At 58.7% G+C, this 27,624-nt stretch overlaps 2 protein-coding genes across 8 annotated transcripts; both read left to right on the top strand.

Annotated features, from left to right (window-relative positions):
* Positions 1–196: 196 nt before the first annotated feature.
* NOP2 (NOP2 nucleolar protein) lies at positions 197–5,906 on the top strand. Its single transcript, XM_080391065.1, has 16 exons — positions 197–385; positions 465–510; positions 581–681; positions 1,287–1,552; positions 1,851–1,894; positions 2,060–2,229; positions 3,021–3,220; positions 3,323–3,412; positions 3,492–3,579; positions 3,676–3,816; positions 4,007–4,146; positions 4,425–4,514; positions 4,812–4,934; positions 5,019–5,116; positions 5,208–5,338; positions 5,449–5,906. Exons 1-16 carry the CDS (start codon positions 211–213, stop codon positions 5,700–5,702), a joined length of 2,157 nt encoding a protein of 718 aa, XP_080247191.1. The 5' UTR covers positions 197–210; the 3' UTR covers positions 5,703–5,906.
* Positions 5,907–13,869: 7,963 nt separating this feature from the next.
* On the top strand, positions 13,870–24,689 carry IFFO1 (intermediate filament family orphan 1). Of its 7 annotated transcripts, none has more exons than XM_080391089.1 (9): positions 13,870–15,139; positions 20,001–20,061; positions 20,147–20,242; positions 20,477–20,617; positions 21,544–21,728; positions 22,205–22,313; positions 23,003–23,092; positions 23,257–23,387; positions 23,909–24,689. In XM_080391089.1, the coding sequence occupies exons 1-9, from the start codon at positions 14,478–14,480 to the stop codon at positions 24,012–24,014; spliced, it is 1,581 nt and encodes a 526-aa protein (XP_080247215.1). In that variant the 5' UTR covers positions 13,870–14,477; the 3' UTR covers positions 24,015–24,689. The 7 variants fall into 7 exon arrangements, with proteins under 7 accessions (XP_080247215.1, XP_080247213.1, XP_080247214.1 ...); XM_080391087.1 differs by having other exon boundaries at positions 13,871–15,139; positions 22,205–22,325; XM_080391088.1 differs by having other exon boundaries at positions 13,871–15,139; positions 23,000–23,092.
* The last annotated feature ends 2,935 nt before the right edge of the window (positions 24,690–27,624 follow it).

Raw genomic sequence — 27,624 nt, forward strand, 5'->3', positions numbered from 1 at the left:
CGGGGAGGAGGGGGGGATGCCCAGGCCCCGGCCCGGGGGGCACCTGGGGCTGCCGGCTGCGCCCCGCCCGCTCCCCGCTCAGGCCGGCCGGGCCCGGGCCCTGGGGGCGGCCTCCGGGCGGCTGACGTCACCGGGCGCATCCACTCAGCGAGCAGAAGAGGCGGCGGTAGCCAATGGGAGCGCGGCGGAGGCGGGCCCGGCGGCGGGCGCATGCGCGGGGCCAGAGGCGGCCCGCACGTGTGGCGGCGGGCCCGGGGCCGCCGGAGGGGCCGCGCCGCCATGGGCCGCAGGCTGGACCCCAGCAGGAAGGAGAAGCGCGGCCCCGGGCGCAAGGCCCGCAAGCAGTGCGGGGCGGAGGTGGAGCTGGCCCGCTTCCTGCCGCCAGGTGAGTCCGGCCCCGCCCGGCCCGGCCCGGCGCCGCGCTGCCGGTTCGGGCCGCCTGACGGCCGCGTGTCTTTCCGCAGAGCCGGAGCCCGGCAGGAAGAAGCTCTCCAGCCACGGGCGGAGGAGGTGAGGCCGGGGGCCGGGGGGGCCGGGGGGGCCGGGGCGGAGCTCACTGCCGCTTCCCCTCTCGCCGCAGGGCTGCGAAGAGGCGGCTGGGAGCGGGCAGCGCCGCGCCGGTCGGGGGGCGCCGGGGGGCAGCAGGAGGAGGAGGAGGAGCAGCGGGCCAGGAGCCAGCAGGTGAGTACCGGCCGGGGTGGGGCGTTCCCGCAGACAGCCTGTCCTGCTGCCCCCCAGACCACCCCCCCACCCCCCTTTTTTTTTATATGACTCGAGACAGGTGGGGGGGTTTATTATTTTAAACGAATTTTTCCTGCTTGCCAGACCCGCCGTGCCAGGCGGCGGTGCTGCCCGCGGGACAGGCCGGCAGGACGCTCCGGTCCATGGTGCCGCTCCCGGGTCGCCGCTGCTGTCGCAGGCAGGTTGGGCGGCTGAGGCCTTTCAGGCCACGGCGCATAGGAAGGTGTCACAGCAGGAGGAGGGAAGGATGGACAATAGATTTGGGAAGGGGGGTACCGTAACACGTCAGGGCAAACACTATAAGAACTTTGTGGCCACGTTTTTCTTTGGTAACTCTAGTTAGTTCTCTTTAAAGCTTTGTTGGAGTAGAGGTGGTAACATGCCCTTGTTTACGATTGAGAAAACCGAAGTGGAAAGCAAGGAATCCCTTCTCTTGGCCAGGCAGCTCAGCCCTAGGGTGAAGGTCTCTTGTATCACAACTGAAAAAACAGGGCAGCTGCTTCTGAGAATAACGCCTAACTTTTAACCGCTGCATCTGCCTGTAGCTGAAGAGCAGATATCCCCGCAGAAGGAGAAACGTGCTGTAAAGGCAGCGGGACAAACCACTCGTGGCCGCTTTGGCTTCAGTGATGGCAACTCAAAATGGCTGGCTCCAGCCAAAGCCAAGAAAATCCCATCTAAAGGAAACAATGTGGAGTTATCCAGCGATGGTGAGGTGGAAGGAGGCAGCTGGGAGATGGAGGAGGAGGATGGGAGCAGCGATGAGATGGTGGATGATTATGGTGTGACTTCATCATCAGAGGAGGAAGAGGTAGGAGCTTTTTACCCTTAATTATGCAAGAAATACTTGGCTTTGCTGGCTGAAAAGACCCGTCAGGCCTGGGGAAACAAGAGTGACTTTACTAAGGGGTGGGTGGATGGTGAGGTGGCAGAGAGCTTTCCCCTTCTTCCCTTCACAATAACAATTTCCAGTTTAGCAGCTGATCCCAGGATAATATTTGGTGCTTTTGTTTGTTGCTTTTTTAAACAGAACAGATAAATTTCACAGATGCTGGGAAGTAAGGGGGTACCTGGGGATATTGCTTCATTATTCTTTTGTCTCTCTTTAGTTGCTGCCTATTGAAAAAGCTGCCCTGAAGCAGAATTCTGATAGGTAAGGCTTTGATAATACTGCCAGCCTGCAGTGTCTTTCCTGGTTAGACAAGGAGCATGTGTTGTCTGTTCTTCTGTCCTTTTTGCCATCTAAGAAATGGTAGTTGTGAAGTACCTGTGTGATGCTGTTCTTCTGTAAAACATCTGTCCTGTTCTTTGTCCTTAGGGGAAGCCTTGGTGAAGATGACAGTGAAGAGGAGGAGGAAGAGGAGATGGCAGAGGCGGCAAGGGGGCAGAAAACGGGACAGAAGGAGGAAGAGGGCCCAGATCTGCAGCTCAACCTGGATATAGATGAGCAGTTTAAACTGCCAACTAATGAACAGATTGAGAGAGAGGATATCCTTTTTATTTGTGACATCCATAAGCCATGTGCCTGCAGCAGCACGGGGCCTGGATACAACTAAAGGGCTTCCTTTGGACTTCATCATGAGTGTTGCTCAGCAAGAGCATTCTGTGCGCGATGAGGTATTTTAGATGAGCTGCCCAAATAGATAGTATACAATGCTGTGCTTCTGTACAGCGCAGTTAGGAAATCTGTTGGGCCCTGTACAGAGCTTGGAGCCTGCCCCGGTTTCCTTTCTAGCCCTGAGTGCATGTGGGTATCTTATCAGTAGTTTGTTCCTCTGTACCCTGATTTTCCTGGTAGGTGTTTGTCTAACCCGTTGCTAGAGCCTCTGATGACAGCAATTCCAGCACCCAAAGTACTTGCTCTTGGGCTTTAGTGATTTTGATTTCCTCCCCCCAGTACATCTAATCCTGCCTCTTCTCCTTCTCCTCTGTACCCCGTAGTTGCCCTTGGGGAACTTCTAGTCTCTTTTCTGCCACAGGTATTGTTTTCAGCATTAGAAGATGTTTTTTGTTGTCTTTTTCCTAGTTTTTTCTGTTTATCTAAAGTAACTAAACAAATTCTTGTAAATACCTTGTAGCTCCTGCCTTGTGAACTTTTTTTGTCCGGTCCCATCCTGTGAATCCCCACTCTGCTGAGGTCTGATGACAGTCTGTTCCAACAGAGCCTTTCTGGTGCGGGTGCTGTGATGCAGGAGTCCTGCATGACTGATTGTGCTTGCGAAGAGCTTGTGCGTGTGCAAGTTTGTTGGCTGTTCGTGGTTCCTTAATGGTCTTTCTACCTGCTGAGCCGCCTGACCTGCACATCATTCACCAGCGCATCAAGGGCAACATGGAGGTGCTGCAGGACTTTGGGGCGAAGCGGGAGGAAGGACACACGCGACAAGAGTACCTTGCATTGCTGCGCCGGGACATGGCTGCCTATTATTCCTACAGCGACTTCTTGCTCATGAAGCTTATGGACATTTTCCCACTCCCTGAGGTAGGATCCTGCCCTGCCTGTATCTTTGCTGACTGATGAGGATTTAGCTGCCTTCCTGGGCCTTCGTTTTTATCTCTGTTCTCTGTCCTGTCTTCCACCCAGCTGGTAAACTTCCTGGAAGCTAATGAGGTTCCCCGCCCTGTGACCATTCGCACCAACACACTCAAGACGCGGCGACGGGACCTGGCACAGGTGAGCAGGAGCCTGTGGTTGTCTCCTGCACCGCCTGTCATACGGGACAGCATCTCAGTCCCATCTCCTTGTCTTGCAGGCTCTAATCAACCGTGGTGTGAATCTCGACCCCTTGGGGAAGTGGTCGAAAACGGGGCTTGTTATTTATGACTCCTCTGTGCCCATTGGTGAGATCACCCTTCGTGTTGTAGGGCTCCATTGACCCACTCCTGACTCCCATTTTTTTGCGTGTCATCGCACTTTGTTCTGCCTTCCCTGCCTAGGTGCCACCCCTGAGTATCTGGCTGGGCACTACATGCTGCAAGGAGCCTCCAGTCTCCTCCCAGTCATGGCTCTGGCTCCACAGGAGAACGAACGCATCCTGGATATGTGCTGTGCCCCAGGAGGCAAGACCAGCTACATAGGTACCGCCCTGCAGCCCCTGGTGGGGAGGCTGGGAGGGGTGCCCTGTGAAGCGACGAGTTCACTCGTCTATACAGAAAGGGGTGACAGAGGCAGGGACTGAACCTGGGGAAAGGAGAGGGGTGGCTCTCCCTGCGGACAAAAGTGCAGGGGGTTTGCCGCCCCTTGCTGATGTGTTTTGCCCTCTGGCAGCTCAGCTAATGAAGAACACGGGTATGATCTTGGCCAATGACAGCAATGCCGAGCGGCTGCATAGTGTGGTAGGGAACTTGCATCGGCTGGGAGTCACCAATGCTGTAGTGAGTAACTGTGATGGACGCCAGTTCCCCAAGGTACGTTCCTGCCTGTGCTGGGGTGTCCTTATCCTGCTTACCTAGAGCTGCTGTGCTGTCCCGTTAGTTAAATGGGTGTTCTCCAAAGCCACTTGTCACAAGAGGATGAGCAAAGCTGCTGAGGAGTGTGTTTGTTACTTGACAGGGAGACAGGAAGGTGGACAGGGAGGAGCAAGGGATCCTTGCTGCCTTCCTAGTCTTCTGGTTCCCCTTCTAGTCTTAGTCTTATTCTGAGTCCCTGCCTGTGAGTGTAATTCCAAACGTACGTCTTCCTGTAGGTGCTTGGAGGGTTCGACCGTGTCTTGCTTGATGCTCCTTGTAGTGGAACAGGTGTCATTTCTAAGGATCCTGCTGTCAAAACCAACAAGGTGAGTGGCCAGTGGGGACACAAGATGGGGACTTAAGTATGAGTCACAAGAGGAAGGACTTTGGGACAGCTTTGTTCTCAGAGATGCTTGCAGTGGAGACACTGATATATTTTTCCTTCTCTTTCCTATTTTGCATGTTGTACCAGAGCCAGTTTTTTTTGAGATTAGTTTTGCAGAAGACTTTGGAACCTTCTATATCATGCGTGCTTTCCTCTCCTGTCATCCCTCCGTCCACAGCAGAGGCCTGGAGTGCTTCCCTGTGCCCCTCTGGCACACTAACCTATCTTTCTCTTTCAGGATGAGAAAGACATCCTGCGCTGTGCTCATCTGCAGAAGGAGCTGATTCTTAGCGCAATAGATTCAGTCAATGCTGCCTCAGAGACAGGGGGCTACATTGTCTATTGCACTTGCTCTATCATGGTAAGTCCTTTCCACGTTCTGCTGTGGTCATCTCCCACTCAGAGGACTGCTGAGCTTCGGATCCTAATGCTTAATTTCTGGCAGGTGGAGGAGAATGAGTGGGTTGTGGATTATGCACTGAAGAAACGCAACGTTCGTTTGGTGGCCACAGGCCTGGACTTTGGCAAGGAAGGCTTCACTAGGTGTGTGCCGGGTCACAAGCTGCGCAGGCTCCTTGGTGGCCAGGTTTGAGCAGAGGTGTTCTATCATTTCTCACCCTGCTTCCTCCTCCAGGTTCAAAGACCGTCGCTTCCACCCCTCCCTCAAGTCTACGAGGCGTTTCTATCCCCACACGCACAATATGGATGGGTTCTTCATTGCCAAGTTCAAGAAATTCTCTAACGCCATCCCCCAGGCACAGACAGGTAACCCGGTGCTGGAGCTCGGCTGAGCTGCTGGGCCTGTTCTTGCCAGGCTGCTTCCCCTGCGGAAGCCAGGCAGGTTCTTCTTACAGCTCCTTTCTCTGTTGTTTCAGATGAAGAGCCTGCTGTGGAAGCAGCACCTCCATCCACTGTCCCTGATACCATTGTGGAGCCTCAGCCAAAAAAGAAGAAACTTGAGGGATCAAAAGCTGACAAAGAGCAGAAGCCACCACAGCCTGCTTTGAAGAAGAGACATTCATTGCAGGCACAGAGGAGACCCTTGAAGGCTGGCCGGCCTTCTCCCAAAATGATGCGTCCTCAAGCCCCTGCCAAGAAGAGGCATAGGATGAAACAGAACAGAGCGTGAGAGGAACTGCTTTCCCAGGTGTTGGCCCCCTCCTTTGAGCGCAAAGGCTGCCACAGCTTTGCGTGTACCGCCTGTCTTTGCTGCTCTGTGCAGAGAACCTCTGCAGCGCTGCACGCCTGGGACAGCTATAGGCCTGTTTGCTCCTTTCCCTCTGCATCAAGGACTGGTGCACTGACACATTAAAGGTTTTATACTCTTGCTCAAGTCTTGGCCTTTTCCCTTGGAACGCTGAATACAGAGTTCTGCCACGTCCCCTTACTCCTCTGCAACAGAAACCCCTTCCACTCCTGTCTGACGCTCTGGCGGTTTTGGTTCTTGTGCCCTGCTGTGCTTCTCTTTGTGAAGAAGCAGTGAGAGCTGAAATCCTGGCTGCGGGGGTGCGGGCTGTGTTTGTGGTGCCGGAGAGCAGAGGGCTTTGTTGGGGCAGGGCTGGATCTCCCTCCTGGGCCCGTGGGCCTGTGCTGGTCCCTAGTTCCCTGCGGTCACTGTGCTGATCCAGTCCACCGCTGTGACTGAGCCTTGTGCTGGTCCCCAGCAGTCTCCTGGTTCTTGACCTCCCAGACTGCAGCAGGGATTGCCACTGGTCTTATGACTTACGATTGCCACTGGAGCTTATGGTCACTATTTCCTTCGGCCTTTTTGTTCACCTAGAGGGGGTTGCTCCTCCTTAAGACGTAACGGGCAGTGGTCTGGGCTGCTTTTGTTTAAATGTCAGCCCAGGTCCCTTTCCTTTGCCAGTGTGAGTTGATTATTCTCTTCTTTGGTTCTGCCATCTAGTGAATAAATCTCTAGAGACACTTCGTTAATAAACTTTCTACCAAGCACCCTCTCCAGCTTCTGTTCCACCACAGTGTGTGTGAAGTTGGGTGTGTGACGGACCTGAGGCATAAATCTTGTTTCTGTAATTGTCTTGCTAGCTCAGCTCACCTGAGGCTTTGCCTTGCTTTGTTTTCCTTGCCAGGCTCTGGGTTCGTGGGAGAAGTTGATGCGCTATTCCCGTGTTTGTTGTTGAGAACAGATGAACGCAGTGGACTGTAGGATCTCGGGAATCCTTTGTCCTGGTCCGCTACGCATGAGGCTGCTGCTTTCCCATGTGATGAGCTTCAGCAAGTGGTGAGGCTGAGCGTGAACTCCAGGAACTCCCTGAGACACGCACACGCGCTGCTGATGCAACCAGACACGGACCGATTAGCAGAAACTGAAGAAAAGCGCTGTGGCGGGTGCCCAGGAAACCACAAATGGGACTCGCCAAACAGGAATGGCAAAAAAGGCCAAATCCTGCTCTTGCCTGGCCCGTCACACCGAGAGCGTGCTGGTGGGTTGTGTGTGTGTGTTTCGCTGGCAGCAGCTCCTCAGGCTTGTGCCCTGCCCGGTACCCGGCTCTCGCATCTCTTGCCCTACTTGTGGGCTAGGCCAGCGTGCGGCTTGCTGGCAGGTCGCACACGTGCGTGCGTGCAGAGGAGCCGGCAGGGATTAGTTTAATAACGAGGCCAGGACAGATGGTGGGAATCGGGTGCGGGGCTCAGGCAGGCAGGCACGCTGACCAGCAGCCAGTGTCTGTGTGACTGGCCCCTTCTGTTCATCCCTCCTCTCCGTTTCCTGTGCTCGCTTCTCTCTGACGTAGCTCAATGCCTCCCTCTCCCCTCATTTGATCCTTCCCCTGAACATCCCACAGTAAGTTTTTCTCCCATAATCTTCCTTAAACACTGCATGATAAACTTTACGCCACAATTCCCCTCAAACATCCTGTGAGAGATTTGCTCTTCCCCATGAAGAATTTTACTTTCTTACTGGTAGTGAAGTTTCCAGCTGAAGCTCTTTGAGGTTGCACTTGAGTGGTTCCTGTAGTCGTCTGATCTGTCACCATCTCGGGAGCCCTTGGCCTTTGTTACAGCTTGTCTTATCTTCCGCTTTTTGGGGCTTATGTATCTGTGTGTTTTATAACTCTGGTTTTGACTTTGTCTTTTTGTGTTGAACAGCTATTAATTAAATGTCCTTATAGTTGACAATCACTTTTTCCCCACGCTTCCCAGTGAAGCGGGGCAGGGAGGAGCCTCTGAATGCGACCGTCCCATCCCACGCTTGTGTGGTGAGGTCTCTGGGTTGCCTGACATACAGGACCCAAAGGAAGTTTTCTGGGGTCTTTCAGAAAAATTAATTAAATATTGGGTGCCATTCGGAAAGGAATTGCTGGATAACAGAATGGAGACAACTGTTCCCTCCCTGTGTAAAATTGCCTCCCTGTATGCGCGCTTCAGCCCCGTGTTGCTGGTGCCCTCTCTGAGTAAGGGCTGTAGCACTGGGAAGCAATCGGGGAGGACAAACACACCCGAAGTTAGGGGGTGGCTTCTGTGGGAGGAACAGCTCGAGCCTAGGCCTCTTGGAGCCTGGGAAAGAAGTGTTACAGCATGTGTGACATCGTTAATGGCATGGAGAAGATGAACAGGGAGCAACTTCTTGCTCTTTTCCAGTAAACAAAAACCCTGGGGCCCGTCAAACACACCAGGGGTGGGGGTAGCTGCGACCCTCCTTTCTGCAGGGTGTGGTGGGTGCTAGAAGCTTAGGCGGGTTGAGAAGCCAGCTGTATTCACGAGGGGAAAATATTTCTTGGAAGGGCTGCTAAACACAGCTGCCTGAGGAGATCCACAAGGTGTAACTGGCTGGGAGTGCTGCGAGGGGCGACCGCTGCCCGCTCGCCCGGGTCACAAACCCTCTGTCCTCGTCCTGTGCTGGAAACTGGTTCCTGGGCATAGACGGACCGTTGCTGTGACCTGCAGACCTGAGCGGTTCTGGTGTTGCTGGGAGGTGGTCCCACTGCTGCGCCTGCCCCTTAGTGCTCGCGAGGTGAGTCCTGAGCTCTGCCCAGCACCTCGTTTCCCTCAGCTGGGTCCTCGCTGCACCAGGCTCGCATGGCTTGTGGCAGCAGCGGCTCCGGGGCAGGCTGAGCCCTGCCTCTGCTCCTCCAGCCTCATTTCTTTTCCAGTTCTAGGAGGTTCCCCTAGGAGGGATGCAATACAGGACTGTAGTGTACAATTCAAAAGTGGAGCCGTGTGGCGATCTTCCAGCTGTAGGGTGGCTTGCACCGGGCAGGGCTTTTGCTTCTGGCAAGCCGTGAGCCCGTCCTTTGGGGAGCGAGGCTAACCTGTCCTGTTAGCGACGCTAACTGGGTCCCACCGCGCTGGATAACCCATTTATCTTGATAACCCCGGCAGCAGGGATAGGATGTTCTTGGTTGGGATCCCAGTGTAATTGCCTGGTTCCTAATGGATCTGCAAATTATGTCGGTCCCCTCTGAGAGGTGGGAATAGATGCTGCTTTAACCACCTCAGCAGAACTTCCCTCTGTTGCTGTACGTCATTCTGCACGCTTTGCTTGCTGCAAACCTGCTGTTACAGCTGGGGAGAGGCAGAGGCGGCTTTCAGCCCTCCTTGGTGCTTGCTCCCCTTCTGCTCTTTATTTCAGCCGCTGCATAGCACTGCTCAGGGAATGTTGAGGGGGGCGGTGAAATGCTGCCATCGAGTTGGTGGCTTCCCTCTGCATTCTGGTGCGAGGCTGCTGGTCACACTGGGCTTGTGTCTGCAGCTGCCGCCTTGCACTGGGCATCTTTTGTTACCTGAAAGCTGAGATTTTTGGAAAATGTGACGATTGGGCCATTGTCCAGTACCTTTAATGTAGTTTATCTGGGAGCTGCCGGTAATGTGGTTTGTGAGAGCTGAGCAGAGCGAAGTGAAGGAAGAACTGAGGCAAAGCAAGGGTTGAAAGCAGGTCTGAGGAGTAAAAATGCTGTTACAAATTAAAAGCTGGTTGAGAGAAGTCGTGATACTGCGCTGTACACAGATGTTACTGGGGTGGCATTTAATGACTTGGAGAAAAAAAAAATGGGCAAGCAGTTCTGTTATTAGAACTTATTGATTTTGACAACTTACTTAAGTAGAAGTTATTTAGGCTAAAGAAGGCCAATGTGAGGCGCAGCCGGTGTGCGGGAGAGGGGAGGTTCGCTGCTAAGGGCTGCCAGTGCGGTGGACGAAACCACCACGCGCGTTGTAAGTTCTTGATTCTGGTGGGGATTCTTCGAACGCCTCTCCACGGCGAGGCAAGTCTGTTGGAGAAGCCCTCCTGGGGTACGCTGAGGATGCTGGCTGCAGCCTCGGGAATGCCACCAGCTCCCCCCTGCCACCCGGGAGGTGCCCTCGGTGTGTGGGGGGAGGAAACCGGAGGCTTCCGGGGACAACGGTGCATCATGGAAAGAGACTCCGGCAGCAATGTGGGTCGGTCACTAATTCCAGTGGTGTCACGTGCTGGAACGCCTGTTCTGTGCCGGGTAGGCAGCCTGCGGTCGCGGGGCCTCGTGTCCGGCTGCAGCCGGGGGAAGGGAGTGAATCCTGCGCCGCGTGCTTCAGGGGCTGGGGTATGAAAAGTAGATCCTGGAGCACGTGCGCTGTTGCGTGTAACCCTACAGAGATGTACATGCTTTTGTAGGGGCTGAATCCATAAATGACCGAGCCCAGGTCGGTAGGTTTTGCTCCCCTGAGCTGTCCATCCCTGCTAGGGAGGGTTGGAGAGCCCTGAGGAGGGGCTGTCTGCAGCTCCCTGCCCTGCTGCTGGAGTCAGTGGGGGATGCTGCGTGGAGCAAGGTCTGTGAGGCCCCTGGTGCTCGGCTGCAGTGCCCAGAACCGCCTTCACGTGCACCACCTGGCTGCAAAACTCCCTCCTGGGGACTGGTGTTCAGGGTCTTTAAAAAGCAAAGCCGTTCCCTCCTTTGCTGTGGGACAGGGACGTTTCTGGGCGTTGGTTTGGGTGGTGATGGCTCAGCTTCTGTTGGCAGCTGCTCCTCGGTGCCAATTGCTCCCCAGTTTTGGGGTTTTAGTGGAGCATCCTGGAAGTTGGAAGACTCGGAGGGTTCACAGTGAAATGCTCCAGCAGTGAGGTGCAAGGGAGGAGGTAGCATGGGGGGCACTCAGAGGGATGGAGAGCGGGGAGATGGGGTATATACACGCTAGCGTGACCCATGCCTTAAAAACCAGAGCCTCGAGGAAAGCTGTAGAGCTAATTTGAACAGGTTTCACCTACGAAGCACCGCTGCAAGGAGGATGCATTAGCTAGTAAGAGGTTCTGTGACCTGGGAGAGGGGGAAGCACCTCAAACTGGCAATGGATGTTAAAGCTGGGCAAACTCACGCGGGAGGCAAGGCAAGGTCTGGGATTTTATTAGGTGATCAGCCACCTGGCAAATCTGCCTCGATTTGTCTATGAAGGGCAATGGCAGAGGCTCAGTCCCTTCACCGTGCGGTCAGCAGAGACACAGTCCCACGTGAGTACCTGACTTGAGCTGCAGAAATTTCCACCGTGTGTTTTGCACAGGGTAAGAAAATGCAATAGTGCTTTCTCAGCCTAAAAATCTGTGCAAGATAAATAGCATCATGTTTGTGAATAAGTGTCTGTTTTTACGTTGGCTACGGGCACAAATTTGAAGCGCTGCAGTGAGGAGCTCTGCACGTCAGCTGGTGGGGTCCAGCAGCGCCACTGCTGAGCCTGAGCTGGCAAACTCAGGGCAGGAGCTGTTGGAGGGTCGGGAGAAGTGCCGGGGGTTTTGGTGAACCAAGAAGGGAAGATGAGGAGGAGGAGCTGTTGTGCTGGGGTAGAGGAGCGTTGTGCTTCCCTGGGCAGCAGGGTTGTCTCTGGGCTTCCTCAGGAGCAGCTAGAAGAAGTTGGCCCTTTGCCCCAGCCATCTTCTGTGTCAGGAGGAATCCTTTACCCCAGCAAGTAGCTTGAGCAGGAGAAGCCAGGAAAAAAAAAAATAAGGAGGCTCCACACTGCCCTGTCCTCTCCAGGAGACAGCTGGAGTGCTGGTGGGAAGAGGCTCTGGGGGTCTGTAGCCCAGCCCCCCGCTGTCAGCAGGACTGTCCCGGCACTAGGTCATGTCGCTGTGGCTGAGCCCTGAGAGCCACCAAGGATGGAGCTCCCGCACCTGCTCCAGCGCTGCGCTGGCCTCCCGGCAAAACAGCTTTTCCTGATGGATGGCGACACCTTCCTCTGCTGGCGTTTCATTAATCAGCCCTGGCTGATTTTGTGCCGGGTTTCCCCAGCAGGACAGGAGCAGGCCAAGCGGAGCCTGGGAAAGCGCTTGCTCCACGTTTGTAGCCGTTGCTCTTGGCCATGCTCCCCGCTGGCCGCAGGAGCAGCGGATCTCCCTGCTGCCCAGCCCCACTCGCCTGCGCGCGACTGGAGGGGACTGCGGACGGGCTGGCAGGGACGGGGGGTAAAATCCGGGGTGTGCGAGGGGACGGGGTGCTGGTGGAAAAGGGGGGCTGCCGCGTGTGTGGGCAGGCTGCAGCAGCGTGCGGGGCGGGTGAAGGGACGTGGCAGGAGGGAGTCAGTGATGACTTCCAGGGCACGTGTTGGGAGGTCTCCGTGCTGGAGCTGCCACTGCTGCTTCAAAACAAGCTTCTTGACTGGGAATCCCTTTTGTCCATCTGTCCTTCCCTTTTCCCTGGCTGTTTATTTGGTGGTATTTGCTGCTGGGTGCGTGGCTCCCTGCCGGCTGCTGTTGCAGCGAGGGTTTTTGGGAGATGGTCCTGCACCCGCCAGTGAGGAACACCTTCTCACCTGCCTCTCCCTTGGCAAAAGCGCTGCTGGCCATGGCTCAGCCTCTCTGGTCAGAAGCAGAGCAAGGGAACCGCTGCTTCAGAGAAAGAGTGTTAAGAGGTGACAGAAGAAGGAAAGCTCGCTTCGTTTCCTACCCTAAGCCCACATGGGAGGGACTGAAATCCAGTTACAGCTTCCAGCAGCCACGGGTGTGCCGGGGAGGATGCTGCCCCGTTTCTGGTGGGAGAGGAGGTATTATCAGTGCGAATGGGGGCTGCTGCAGGGAGCCCAGCACTGGGGGCAGGGTAGGGGAGACAGGCAGGTCACGGGGCAGAGGTGATGCTGGACACAGCATGGCAGGAGAGGGGAACAAATTTGATTTGGTCTGCTCCCAGGCAAGGAAGGCAGGAGAGGGACGGAGGAGCCCTGTAGGCCTGCAGGAGAAGCAGCAGAGAAAATGCAATAGGCAGGTTCTCGGTCAAGACTAGCAAAGCTGGCCATCTTCGGTGGGTCTGGGAAGTTTCTGGATGCATGGACTGAGCCGTATGTCAGATCCCAAGGGAAGGGCTCTGCAGCACCCTCCCCCACCAGCGCCTGTCTGCCGTGGAGGCCGGGCATTTCCTTCAATTCAAAGCCATTGCTTGCTCCCCCTTTGCCGACCGCTCAGCTGGGATCTCGGAGGGCACTCAGCCGGGCCGTGGACACCCCGGGGAATGGGCCGCGATGGCAGCATGTGACACAGGTGTGTGTCCACATCCGCATCCATCCATGCAGTCCCCTCCCGCCGGACAGCAGGGCAAGGGAGCGTGGAGAGCATTTTGCAGCAGTGGCCTGGGGCTGAGGGCAGGGCCAGGGGGACAGACTGTAGGAAAAGACCTACCGAGGGAGCAGGTAGGGAGCAGGAGGGCAGAGCCGAGGCCGCCGGGCACACAGCGGCGGAGCGAGCCGAGCGCAGGGTGTTGCAAGGCTGAGGCCGGCTGGCTCCTGCGACCTCCTGCACCCGCGGCTCGTGCTGGCGGCTCCCAGGGGCCCGGCTGCCTTCGGGGGGCTCGAGTGAGGGTAACGGGGGGCTTCGGGGGTGCGGCGGGAACGTTGTGAGGCTCTAGAGGGGGGCAGCACTGGGGAAGGCACTGAAGGCTGTGCTAACAATAACAGCAGTAACAACAACAATAACAATAACAATAGAAAGCACAGGCACCTTGGGCTGGTGATGGGGGGCTCGAGTGAGGGTAACGGGGCTTCAGGGGTGCAGAGGGAAAGTTGCGAAGGTTTGAAGGGTGGCAGCGCTGGGGAAGGCACTGAAGGCTGTGCTAACAATAATAATAAGAATATTAACAACAACAACAGCAACAATAACAGTATCAACAACAACGATAATAATAATAATAGAAAGCACAGGCACCCGGGGCTGGTGATGGGGGGGCTTGAGTGAGGGTAACTAGCGGGCTTCAAGGGTGCAGAGGGAACATTATGAGGGTTTTAAAGAGGGGCAGCACTGGGGAAGGCACCGAAGGCTGTGCTAACAATAATAAGAATAATACAATAACAATATTAAACATATAAAATAATAAACAACAATAACAATAATAATAGAAAACACAGGCCCCCTGGGCCGGTGATGGGGGCTCGAGTGAGGGTAACGAGGGGCTTTGGGGATGCAGAGGGAAAGTTATGAGGGGTCGAAGGGGGGCAGCGCTGGGGAAGGCGCTGAAGGCTGTGCTAACGATAATAATAACAATAACAGCAACAATAACAACAATAATAAGCACAGGCGCCCTGGGCTGGTGATGGGGGGGCTCGAGTGAGGGTAACGAGGGCGCATCGGGGGTGCGGAGGGAGCGTTCCGGGGGTCTGAGTGGGGCGACGCTGGGGGCTGCGCTAACGGTAACAGCAACAAGGACAGGGGCGCCCGCGACCCCCTCCGGAGCGCCCAACCCGCCGGCGCGGGGCCCCGAGCCCCCCCGTTCCGCGGCGGGGGGGCGGGCAGAGGAGGGCGGCGTCCGCCGCGTCCCCTCCCGTCCCCGCCGCGTCCCCTCCCCTGCTCGCTCCGCCCGGGGCCCCGGCGGGGAGCGGCTCCCGGCCCCGCCGCATCCCGCCGCAGCGGAAGCCGCACCGCGGGGCCGGCCCGGCGCAGCCCCCGGGCTCAGCCCGCCCCGCCGGGGCCCTGCTTGGGCTCTCCCCCGCCGCCGCCATGAACCCGCTCTTCGGCCCCAACCTCTTCCTGCTGCCGCCGGAGCAGCAGGGGCTGCCGGGCCCCGAGCCCCCCGCCGCCCGCCCCGCCGAGCCCCTCGGGGGCGAGCTGGCCGCGCCGCCGCCCGCCGGCCCCTTCCCCGCGCCGCCCGCCGCCATGGCGCTCCGCAACGACCTGGGCTCCAACATCAGCGTCCTCAAGACGCTGAACCTGCGGTTCCGCTGCTTCCTGGCCAAGGTGCACGAGCTGGAGCGGCGCAACCGGCAGCTGGAGAAGCAGCTGCAGCAGGCGCTGGAGGAGGGGGGCGGCCGGGGCCGCGGACCCCCGCGCCGGGACCAGGCAGTGCAGACCGGCTTCGTGGGGCCCATCCGGACCCTGGGGCTGGGGCTGGGGCTGGGGCCGGCCCGGGCGCTGGGCTCCCCCGGGCAGCCGCCCCCCACCTTCCCCACCGCCTCCCGCTTCATGCCCGGCACCATCTGGTCCTTCTCGCAAGCCCGACGGCTGGGCCCGGGGCCGGAGACCACCCTGGTGCAGGGCCCGGGGGTCTCCTGGGTCCACCCGGACGGGGTGGGCGTGCAGATCGACACCATCACCCCCGAGATCCGGGCCCTCTACAACGTGCTGGCCAAGGTGAAGCGGGAGCGCGACGAGTACAAGCGGAGGTGAGGAGGGGCAGGGGGGAGCAGGGCTCCGGGCTGCAGCCCCCCAGGGGCCCCCCAGGGTGGCTGCGGGGCCCGCTGAGCAGGGGGGGCAGCCCTGGCCTGGCTGCCCGGGAGCGGGGGGGCTCCAGCTGGCGGGGGGTGGGTCCCACGAGGCAAAAATCCCGGGCCCCTCAGCGCGTTTGGCTGCGCCGGGGTCTCCTTGCCGGCCTCCCGGTGTTCGAACCCTCCCGGGATGCTCGCTGAGGGTTTTTCCGTCTTACCGACGTGGCGTGACAGACTGGGAAGGCCTTTCTGAGCAGGGACGGAAATAACATGACTGCAGGAGCTGGTGCTTTAAACGGGAGGGGATCTGGAAACACTTGCGAAGGAGGAGCAGCAGGAAAGTAGGTGAGGAAGGTGAATGTGCAGCAAGCGTGTTTGGGTTGGGAAAGGCTGCTGGGAGGAGGAGGATGGTGAGGAGGATGGTGAGGAGGATGGTGAGGAGGATGGTGAGGAGGAGGGCTCCCTGGGTCCGTTGGAAGGTGCCCAGAAGCCAGCCAGCTGCCCCGGCCCTTTCCCTCCCCGCTGCCTTCCCAGCAGCGAGTGGTGTGGGAGCACCCCGCTCCTCGGGGGCTTTGGGAGCACCCCGCTCCTAGGGGGCTTTCCTGCCGACCCAAAATAGCTGCGGCTTGGCATGTGCCTGGGAGAAGGGCGAAGCAGCATGCAGGGCTGATCTCTCGGCCCGTTCTTTGCCGTGCGGGGCAGCCGCAGCTCCCGCATCGCACCGGCGGCACTTGTGGTTCAGGCCAGTTCCCGAGGTCGCTCTCGGCTCCGCACGTAGGATGAGATCAGGCAGGGGCTGGCGTCGCTGGGTCATGGCGCCGGGCAGCGTGTGGCCAGTGCTGGGGACTGATGCCACTCAAGCAACTGATTTTTATCTTTCTTTTTGTTTTGTTTTGTGTTTTTTTTCCCCCAGAAGTCACTTTGTGGTGCTTTAGAAGGAATTAGAAAGTCAGTGATTATGTGCCCAAACGAGCAAAAGTGTGCTCTACCCGCAGGAGCCGTGCCGCTAACCTGCACTCTGCAGCTGCGGGCTCTGGTGCCGAGATCCGAGGCTGGGGATCCAAGATGACCCTTACGGGCTTGGCTTTATAAGGCTGCGGCTGAGCACGCGTGCCGGCTGGATGCTCCGAGGGCACCAGGCAAGGCAGGCGGAAAGGAAGAGCTGGCACCTCTCCTTTCCCACCTACCGCTGCCCGTACCTAAGGCCTTTTATCATTAAGCCAGGCGTTGGGCTCCGGCTCCTTCTGCGGGCGGGCAGCTCTCCTTACTTTGTGTTTTCACCTCGGGTTTGTCGGTGCTGCCGAAACTTTGGGAGAAAGGAGGGGGTTCCGGGGTGGTCTCGCTCTGGCAAGTGGGCTTTGGGGCAGGCTGGGGGGCGATGGAGGTAGCAGGGACGCTGGGGAGGCGGGGAGGGGGGCACCACAAGCCACTGCGGGCCAATGTTGGTGGTGGGATCTATTTTTGGACTGTGTTACCAGGAGCTGGGGGAAAGCAGACCCCACCCCCAGACCCTTTCCAGCACCGGGAACTCTGACGGGTACAGCCGGATCCCAAACAGGGGAATGGGACAGGAGGATCCCATTTCCACACCCTTCCCCATGCTAAGGGCTGACATCCCCCGGGAGCAGAGAGCTCCCTGCCGCGCTGGGCTCTGATCTGCTGTGGGGACAGTGTCATCCATTTGCCACCTGCCTGGAGGCCGAGGGAAGAGACCGTGTTAACATGGGACTTCTCGGTTCCTTGGCCATGGCTTGAGCTCGTGCTTGCTTCAGGGCAGCGTTGCCACCGTGCACCCCACGGCACTCGGAGCGGTGCAGCAGGAGCTTCTCTCTGGATATACAGGGCCTGAAATTCAAGCCTGGAATCTAGGAGGGGTGTGGGGGCAATAGGGAGGGATGAGAGGAGCCACAGCAGCAGGAGAGGGGCTCGCAAGTTCTGCGTTTGAAGGAGCAGGCTGAGGCTAGGTGGCCTGGAGAGGGGCAGAAGGTGCCTGCAGGTGTCATACAGACCCACCAAGCATGGGGGATCTGAGTCTCACCGGGTTAGTGCCGTCTGCTGTACCTGTATTCCCAAGTAGTTTTTATCTTGGATGCTGCAAGGACGTGCTAGAGGTGTGGGATGCGTAGTGTTACGGCACAGTGTGCGTTAGAATCGCAGAATGGGTCGGAAGGGACCTTTGAGGACCATCTAGTCCAACCCCCGCTGTGTGCTTTCGCTAGATCAGGTTGCTCAAAGCCCTGACCTTGGACACTTCCAGGGATGGGGCGTCCACAACTTCTTGGGGCAACCTGCTCCAGTGTCTCAGCACTGTCATCATAAAAAAGTTCTTCCTTATCTCTGATCTAAGTGTACCTACCCTCTTCCAGTTTCAAACCGTTCTCCCTTGCCCTGGCACTACAGGCCACAGTAAATTGCCTCTCCGTCTTTCTTATAAGCCCCCTTTATGTATCGAGAGGCCACAAGAAGGTCTGTTACTGCGATTGCCCTGCGAGGGGGTGCAGCTGGCTGCAGAGCCCTCGCCGTTAAGGTAAAGCTCCAACAGTTGGAAGATGGCAAGAGAGGCACACGCGCAGCTTCGTGCCCCAAGCGGCCCGAAGGCTGCCCCACAGCATCTGCGGGCCGTGCAGCACCGGCTGCGGCGCCCCGGTGCTTCTTGCAGCGAACAGGGTTTTTTAAAGATGTGCATGGCTGGTTGTTTTGCTCACCAACCTTCTGGGGGGGGCAGGCGGTGGGGATGGCGCTGCATCTCGCTGCCTTCCCAGCTTTGAGAGGGCTGGCAAGGAGGTGGCTAGGTCTGTCTGCTTCTGGGACCCTCCTGCCCTGGCGTTCTGCCTCTGTTCCAGCCGTTGGGCAGGTCGCTGCCGTGTGGCGGTGCGGGAGGGACCCCGGTGGTGTGGGGCAGCCGTGGGTCCAGCTGGCAGCGCCCGCCGGCCGTGCAGGGCCGGGGGTGCCGCGCCGCAGGCAGGTTATTATTAGGAGTGGTGCATTGCAGGAGGGAGCAGGGAAGGAGCCAGGCAGGAGGTGAGCGGGAGAGAGGTTCCTGCGGATTCATCACTCGCAGGGCCAATCGCTGTTCCTCCTGCCTTTAAATCGTTTTTTATCTGATCTGCGCTCTCTCCCTTAGCCTTGGCGTGAAGCGGGTTCTGCCCGGGGTCTGCAGCTGTGCCTTACGTCCCCAGTGAGTCCGGGAGGCTTGAGAGACACCCGGAGGGAGGCAGGGACCGAAAAGGAGGCAGCACCATGCTGAGAAAGATGCTGAAATTTTTTTCTGATGTTGGAAGGCGTTTTTCTCCCTGGGGAGGGAGGCCTTGGTTGAACAGTTCCCGTATAAGGGCAATTCTACCTTTTAACTTTCTCCTTCCCTCTCTCTTTGTCTCCCTCTTCTCCCAAAGGGACGGGAACCCCCTTTGACTCCCTGTAGCTGCGGTGTGGAGCTCACTCCAGCACGAGCACTGCACGCTCTGTCCTTGCTTGAGTAAGGAGCAGCGTTGCCAGCCTTAAGAGCTTAGAAATTCTTAAGCCAGGACTCTCCCACGCCGGGACATTGTCCTGATACCCTGAGATAACCCCGAGAGCGCTTTTCACATGCTATCTGGTCCCCTAGACCTTAGGATTTCTTTTTCAAACTTGGTGGGAGTAAGGGAGAGGAGACGTTTCTTCAGGTCCTCCTGCAGGGTGGCAGTGCCTGTCTCTGCGTTTGCAAGCGCTAAACAGCAACGGGAGCTGGCTGCACCAGGCAGGGGCCCACTCCGCTTGCTTTCCTGGAGAAATCCCGCTTTCTCAGAGAAATCTGGCTCTCCCAGCAGAGCCGGGTGAGGATGCAGCAGCCCTGCCCCGTGCCGCACCGCGGCGTGTGCCAGCCCGGCTGCTGGACGTGACGGCCACGTAGCGAAGCGCAGCACGGCCGGCTGGCCTCCCGACAGACCGTGGGCCAGGCCAGCACCGCAGCATGGCCCAAGACGATGATCTCATGCAGCGAAATATAATATAATAGCTCGGCGATGCGCCTTTGTGTGGCGCGGCTGGGCACCTTTGCGGCTCAGCCTCTGGCCAAGCTGTGGAGCCTAATACAGCGCCCACCAGCCACCCTGGCATAACTGGGAGAATCTGTCCCGCTTCCTTGTAGGGTGAAGCAACCTTCTTTAATCCAATGTGTTACGCGCCAGTATGGCCAAGGAGGCTCGTGCCACTGGCCGGGCGCCGTGCTGGGGCGCGGGGCAGCCTCTGCACCGCTGCGGGCTGAAGAGCGGCCCTTCGCGTCGGCGCACGTCACGGCCCCTCGCGCCACGGCTCAGCATCGCTTTGGGTTTTGTGCTTCTGCACAGCCCGGACTGCAGCGCTGCAGAGGCACAAATGTGGTCGTAAATACGATGCTGATGGGGCAGCTCTGCGAGATCTGCAAGCCCCGTCCTGAGCCTTGGAGCTGAGCCTAGCGTGGCCTGAGGGCAAGGGGCGAGGGGGCAGGTGGAGGGGCCGGGGGGCTGCGTCGGGGCGTAGCCACCAGCCCCAGCGTGGCAGGCTGTGCAGTGCCGCTGCCATGCAGAGCCCGTGGTTGGTGTCCCCAGCTCCCCCCGCGGTGAGCAGGGACGGCGGAGAGCCTGGTGGGGCAGGGCTCGTGGCTGGGGGCGCTGCCAGGCTCGGCAGCTGCTGGGCGTCTGGAAGCAAGCAGTGATGCATTCCTGGGCACGTTCTCCTTCCCGCCCCGGTGCCGTCATCACCCCCTCTTGGATAGCTTTGGGGTGAGCAGCTGCTGCTCCCTCCTCTCCCTTTGGCAGCCGGCAAGGCCGGCGGGATCTGAGCGGCGTGTTTGTCTCCCTAGATGGGAAGAGGAGTACACGGTTCGTGTCCAGCTTCAGGACCGCGTAACCGAGCTGCAGGAGGTGAGCATCACCATCCCCCCCTTCCCCTGCAGCCCCGCTGCCCTGCGCTGACGCTGATTTGCGCATCTCCCTCTGCCCGGGGCAGGAAGCCCAGGAGGCTGAAGCCTGCCAGGAGGAGCTGGCCATGAAGGTGGAGCAGCTCAAGGCAGAGCTTGTTGTCTTCAAGGGACTGATGAGCAATGTGAGTCCCTGACCCCTCTCCGACCCGGCAGCGGTGTCCTGCCCGAGCAGTGGGGCTGCGTAGAAAACCAGTTCCTTGGTGGGACACGTCATGGCAGTCTGGGGCAGGGTTGGCCCAGGGTGCAGTGAGCAGAGCAGGGGTGTGGATGCAGTCCTGCAGCATGGGGTGGTGGGGAACCTGGGGGCTCTGATTGCCCCTCTGATTTATCCCCCTCCTGTGGCGTCGTGGGTTCAGAACATCACGGAGCTGGACACCAAGATCCAGGAGAAGGCCATGAAGGTGGACATGGACATCTGCCGGCGCATCGACATCACTGCCAAGCTGTGCGACGTGGCGCAGCAGCGGAACTGCGAGGACATGATCAAGATGTTTCAGGTGAGGAGCACCTGCTGCTGCTCCACACTTGGCCGCTGGCTCTGGGGAGGAGAGTTCCTGAAGGAGGTAGAAGAGACAACACCAGCCCCCCTGCTAGGGGAGACGCTTAGTCACCCTCACCCTTGCTCTGTGCAGTCCCTCGCTCTCTGTCTCTCTCTGGAGGACCAGGTGAAAGGGCATGGAGAGGAGGTGGAAAGCTCCAGATGTTGCTTTGGGCATCAAGAGTCCCCTCAACCTCTCACTGACCTGTTGTGTCGGGCCCTGGGACCCCGCAGTTGGTAGGGGAGCAGCTGCAGGAGGGAGATGAGTTACTCGAGTGTCTGTCTCTAACTCCATCTCTCTCCTTCCCCTTCCCCTCTCCGTCATCTTCTCTCTGTCTCTCTTCTCTTCTCTGTCTCTTTTTCTCTTTCTGGATGTCGCTGCCTTTCTGTCTCGCTCTCTTTGTCCCTACAGAAGCAATTGGTTAGTTCCATTCAGTTGGGAAAGAGTACAAATTTTAAGCTTTCTGTAAATCAGGTCGAACTGTAAATATTGACATATTTCACTTTTTTCAGACTCTTGTCTCTTTTTTCCTGTTTCTGTCACTGCTGTGTTTCCCTGTCTCTGGACTGGGGTGGTGGGCGATTTGAGTTTTTCTGCAGTAAAACCACGTTGTTTTTTCTCATCAGATTCATAGACACCATCTTCAGTTGCTTAGTTTTAATTTTAGAAAATGCTAAACCCATGTTTTTTATCCATTGCACCATCTTTAACCTGACCATAATGAGCCCATCTCTCTCTCTCTCTCCCTCTCTCTCGCTTTCCTTCCTTTCTCTCTGTCTCTCTCTCTCTCTCCCCCCTGCCTTCCTGTCCCTCTGCCATCCCTTTCCCCTCCATCTCCTCCCAACTACCCGCTCCTGACCTCGGACCCGGCCTCGTTTCTGTAGTCTCTGCACTTGTCTCCCGTTAAGGTCCCAGCCTCGGTGGGGCGGAAGCGGGAGCGCAAGCAGGTCAGCGACGAAGACACCTCGCTGTCGGAGAGCGACGCCTCCCGAAAACCCGAAGAGGAGGAGGAGGACGAGACCACGGCCATGAGTATCAATGAGGAGATGCAGAGGATGCTGAACCAGCTGTGAGTGCGGCCGCTCCGCACCGCTGCTGCCGGCGTCGAGCCAGGCTCTGGCACCCGGCTCCCCGCCGGCGCCTGGGATGGGGAGGGGCGGGGGGGGCTGCAGCTCCTCTTTCCCAGGGGAGGGTGAGGTGGGGGTGCAGCTGCGGGGTACGTACACCCCCCGCTCTGCAGCATGGGGGGGACTGACCTCCCCGGAGACCTGAGCCCACCCGTGCCGTGGGTGGGAGTGGGTCCAGTGCCCGTTCCTCTTGCCCCCTGCTCCTGCTTTTGGGGGGTCCCTGCCTGGGTTTGCCAGGGCTCCTGAACACGAAGGCAGCCCCTTCCCCACCAGCTGCTGGGTCTGAGCACATGTGAGCCCACCCTGGCCAGATCCCCCAGAGCCACAGCCCTGCCTGTGAGCAGGGGCAAGACTTCTGGTGCTGCCGCGGCCCCCTGCCCGCTGGGGTTGTCCTGACACGCTGTTCCCTTGTCCCCAGGAGGGAATATGACTTTGAGGATGACTGTGACAGCCTTACGTGGGAGGAGACAGAAGAAACACTGCTGCTCTGGGAGGACTTCTCCGGATACGCCATTGCAGCCGCAGAGGTGCAGGGGGAGGTAACGGTGGTGTCAGGTCCCCTCTGGGATCCAGCCGTGGGTTGGGACACTCCGTCCTGCCTGCCACTGGGAAGATGCTCCCTCAAAGACCAGACTTCAGCACCTCCAGCCCTTGCAGGCCTGTGCAGATGCTTCCATCTTCTCCACAGGAATACGTTACTGCATCCTTGTGAAGGTCTTGTTAGACAGACTGGGGACCTGTAGCCTGAAAGATGTGCTGAGGGCATCACATCTCCTCTGGGATGATGGAGAAGACCTCCTCTGGCTGGGCTGGTCTCTGGGGGTCCCTTGCTCAGGCTCTGCAGCCCACCTGCCTGCTGCACAGCAGCACTGCCCAAACAGTGTCCTCTGTGGCCAAAGCCCTCGCCAGCTGCAGCTTTGACCCTCAGCAGTTCCCTGGGGATGTGTCGTGCTTGGGGGTGGACTGTGCCTGTCAAAGCTTCTGTGCGTTGCTGAGCTTGTCCTGGGCTGATGTGCTCAGTGCCCAGTCCTGGGTCTCTCCGCCCTTGTTGGCAGGACTGACTTGTGCCTTATTTATACTACAGGGCTTCTGTTTCTTCCTCTTTTTACCCAGTGCTGCCCGTTCTTTCTCTAATTTCTCTTATCGTGTGCCTTTGGTTCCTCATCTTTGGTGCCTCCCTGCCTCTAAACATGCCATCTGCTCTTCCCAACAGCAGGACGACAGCCTGGAGAAGGTGATTAAGGACACGGAGTCGCTGTTCAAGAGCCGTGAGAAGGAGTACCAGGAAACCATCGACCAAATAGAGGTGGGAGGAGGGGGAAGCGGGGCCGACGTGGCACAGAAGAGGGTGAAATGGGGAACCTGCGGGAGGGAGGCACCGTGCTGGAGCAGGGGGGTGGTGACAGGGGGGTGGCCGCCTCGGGGCTGGCCGTGCTCTGTACCCATCTCTGCACCATTTCCCTCGTGCAGCTGGAGCTGGCCACAGCCAAGAACGACATGAACCGGCACTTGCACGAGTACATGGAAATGTGCAGCATGAAGCGAGGCTTGGACGTGCAGATGGAGACTTGCCGGCGGCTCATCACCCAGTCTGGGGACAGGTGAGCTTCGGCAGGAGGCCCGGGGTGGCGCGCGCTGGGCAAGGAGCGAGCCGCAGGCAGCGGGAGCTGAAGGTGGGATGGATGGTGGGATGGATCATGGCCCTGCCCTGCCTGGCGGGGGGGGGCAGTTCCCAGAGGCGGCTGGGCTCTCCTGGTGACCAGCCTCCGCCGCCGCGCACAGGAGGAGGCGGGTTTGATTGGTGGAGCTCAACACCCCTGACGGAGAGAGGAGCTGCCATTGCGTAGGGACTCCAGGCTGGGGACCTCTGGGGTGGGCTTCCACCCACCCTCAGCCCCGCATGCCTGGGCAGGGTCCTGCTCTGGGCGTCTCCCCCGGCGCTGCTCCATCCCTGGACCTCTCAGCTGGGTTCTCTGGGACACCCTCCCCAGCTCCCAAGGATTTTCGTGGATCCCAGGGCAGCGAGAGGGGCACTTCAGCTTCTCTCCTCTTTGCCGCGCTGAACCAGGTCCTTCCACTCACCCGGTGCAGTGCTGTGACCGCTGCCCTTTGCTCTTCTCAGCAGAAAGTCTCCTGCCTTCACCCCAGCCTCCAACAGCGAGTCGGCCCTGAACGAGGAGAGCGAGGAGTCTGACCGTGACCCCCCCAGCGACGCTTCCATCAGATAATGAGGGGAAGCCCCGCTCCCTTGGACCCCCTTCCTGGCACGGGGCTGCCTGAGCCACACCTAAGAGAGACTTGGGGACGTGGAGCTGCTGGTAAACATCTGTCACCCAGGCTCACTCCCGTTTTGGGGTGCTTGGCAGATCCCACCCCCCTACAGCACCAGATACCTTGCAAGTGGGAATAGCTAGATAGAGCTGAGGGTCCCTGCCTGGGCCGCTCAGCCTCCAGCCCCTTCTCTGTTCCCTTCCCCTGCTTTGGTTAAACTGCGGTTCGGGCAGGGAGGCTCCAAACCTGCCACGGCAGCGTTCTCCAGGACTGTCCCGCAGCCCCCCCAGGCTCACCTCCTCCAGCCTCCGTCCTGGAACTCTTGGCCTGCCCCCTGCCCTCCCCGTGCCACGCGGAGCCGACCGAGAGCTGTACCTCCCTGCAAACTGGACCTGACACTGGTGCCAACTGGACTGAGCCCTGGGCTCTCTCTGTCCTTGCTGCTGGCCCGGCACCTGGCTGGTCCCCATGCCACACCGGGGCAACCTGACCCCCGCCCCCCCCCCCGCCTTGCCCAGGGCAGGGGCTGAGTCCCGCTCACTGTGCACCTTGCTCTGCCGCATGCTGGCACTGCGCTCCTCTGTGCTGCGGGGGCCAAGGGGTCATTAAATGGGACAGGTTCCTTTTCTACAGCTGCGCTGGGTGTGCGCTCTCCCTGTGCTGCCGCAGGCATCGCACGGCTTGAGGCAGGGGGTGCCCTCCACCGGACCCCCAAGCCCACAATGGGGGCCTCCCACGGGACACTCCCGTCCCCTGGGGGCGTGGTGGGTGGGACAATGGTGGGAGATCCCTGTTCTGGGATCCACTGGCCCTCGACAGGCTGTGTGTGGTGTCGGTGCTGCATGGGCTGGCTTGTTCTTAACCTGGAGCATCGTTGGTGCTGAGGAATCGGAAACAAAGCGACGTGGCTCGCGACTTGTGGGCCATCCCCTCCCAGTGCCTGGTCTCCTCTGCTGCACCAGGACATCCCAGAGCATCTTCTCGCCTGCTCTCAGCCCCACAGCCAACCTCGGCGTAACCACAGCGGGGGTTCCCCCATCCCCCTGTCCCAGCGTTTGCCTGCTGGCTGTCACCGGTGCTGCTGCAGCGATGGGAGGCTGGGGGGGCGAGAAGCCTGCCCAGGGGCAGTGTTTGCAGAGGCAGCTGCTGAGCAGCAGACCCTGGCAGCACAGCCAAGCAGGTGATGCTCCAGGGAAAAATGCTTCTCGCAAAAGCATCTGGAGGGAAGAGAAAGTAGATTGCAGTAGAGTTTTTCGGATCATCTCTAAGATTAGGTAAGGTAGATAGAACAGGGGCTGGGGGATGCAACAGCTTACTGTGTTGGTGGGTTTGTTTTGGGTCGCTAATGCTGCCATGCACCGGAGCTGTGAGCGCACCCGTGCCCCGTGGTGCAGAGGGTCCGCATTTGAGGGGGGGGGGGGTGTGCTGCCCGTGCCTGCAGAAGCGTGCGCTGGCGTGTTGGCGGGGGCCAGGCTGGCCGGTTGGTGCAGGGGGAGGCGAGGCCGTGCGCACGGCAGGAGAAAGCAGCCGGGAAAGCTCAGGGCCGGGGCACAGCCGGGGCTCGGCTGCTGGGCCATGGCAGCTCCTCGGGTGATGCTCTGGGCGGCTGGGCCCCGATGGGTGAGCACGGGCTTTGCTTGGCAGAGGGGAGCCGGGGGGCACCCCCGGGGGGGGCAGAGCAGCGGGACAGCAGAGTGTGCTCCCGGCCTGGCCGGTGCGTGCCTCCGTGCCTGCCATGAGACAGGGCTCTCCCCTGGAGTGCCTGTTGCAGTTTCTTTCCCTCCTGCCTTTTTGGTTTTCTTCCTAAAAGAGCTAAAGCCTGAGGAAATATTTTAATCTGGGCTTTTTCTTTCAAGTGATGTTGCCTCACACTCCAGCAGATCAGGGATCACTTTCTGCCCTGCCTGAAGGCTCCTCTGGTTCGTGCAAACCCCCTTTTCCATGTGTGTCTTTGTGGCATTTGCTGCTCTTTCTCTGCTGCAGAGATCTCTGAGTGGCTGGCTAAGTCCGGCTTCCCCCGTGAATAATCCATGACGTGTACCTTGGCCTCTTGGAGCTGCTTTGGAAACCCACAGGACTGCAGAGCATCTGCCCTGAGAGGTTTCCAGCGTGAAGCACAGAAGGACCAACCGCCCTGCCCCGGGCAGCAGCTGGTGCTGCCAGACACCCACGTGCCAGGACACGTGGGGACCCCAGTCCCACGCTGACATTGTTTGCAGTGAAACTGAGATCTCCCTGCCCACGTGCGCAAGGTGCTGCTCTCTGGTGAGCCTCATCACCAGCAGTAGGTTCTGTTCCCCCACCGGTGGGACGGCCCCAGGGTCTCACTGGCAGGACACACAATGCCGATCCTTTGCCTCAGCAATTCCTCAGTGTGGGAGCACAGCCCAGGGTCAGCCCGTCTGCCCTGCACCTGCCTGTCCATCAGTGGTGACCCCGGGTCTTTGGTGCTGGATAGGAGGAGGCATGAACCTTCCCTTTGCTTAACCCTTCCCTGTGCACTTCCATCCGTTCTTTGGGGAGCATCTAGCCTGCTTTTCTCCACCATGAGCCCTGCTGGGAACTGTGGTGTCTCGGTGCTGTGCTGCTTCCCGTGCCCCTGGCTCCCTTCACTGTCCAGGATACCTCCTGGCCGTGTCTGCTCAGGAAGCAACGTCGGAAGAAATTGTCTAGCAAAGACCCAGGTCTTGGCTGCTTGAGCTTTCTGCACATCTGCTGGTCTGTGTTCATCTCACTGGGAACAATCGTATCCTGATCACCCTCAGACCCCAGCCCATTTAAAAAAATCTTTGTTTGGCCTAAGCTTTCTGAAAGACTTGCTTTCAGGGCAGCTTGGCCATGGATGGAGTGGGCCTTCTACTCTTGACCAAGATGATGAGTTGGTGAAACGAGCTTTGGCAGAGTGGGTCAGTTGTGCTTCCCAGCAGCCCGTGCTCACCCGTGAGCGTGTCGCAGCCAAGTCTGGTATGGTCCTTAGTGCGCCAGAGCGAACCGTGGCAGGCAGGGGAGAGAGTCCTGTCTCACTTGGTGTCTGTGCATTAATGTCAAAGTTTCTTACCCAAGTACGGTCCAAGCACGGATGTGTCTTACTGCATGGAGTCCCATGGCAGGATGCATCTGGGTGGTCCCTCATCCATCTCGGGACTGTGGCTGCTGTCTGCTGACCTCCACAAACGTTTGTCCAAGACCATCCTTTTAGGATCATGTCTCTCTGGCTTGGCAGTGAGGTCCTCCCATGGGATATGTAGGTGGGCTGGTTCAGCCTCCCCACCCTGCAGCAATCCGTCTTGTTGGAGACTGACCTGGGCAGTCTGGAAATGTGCTGGTGATCGCTCTGGCTTCTCCCTGCCCAGCATCTGGGCTGTTGTGTCTAGGTGAGGGCAGGCACAGCTTTTAGACCAGCAGTGGGGCTGGCACAAAACCCATCCCTTGAGGCAAGAGCTGTCCCTGGGTGGGACAGACCCACTCCACGAGGCACTGAGGGATGTGATCAGCCTTCGAGCTGTGCTGCGAGATGTGGTTCCCTGCCGTGGCCGCTGTGCCCCATGCTCCCAGCGCTGAGATCAG

Source organism: Falco punctatus (assembly GCF_963210335.1).
Source record: "Falco punctatus genome assembly, chromosome: 6".
In the NCBI taxonomy this organism is placed as follows: domain Eukaryota; kingdom Metazoa; phylum Chordata; class Aves; order Falconiformes; family Falconidae; genus Falco; species Falco punctatus.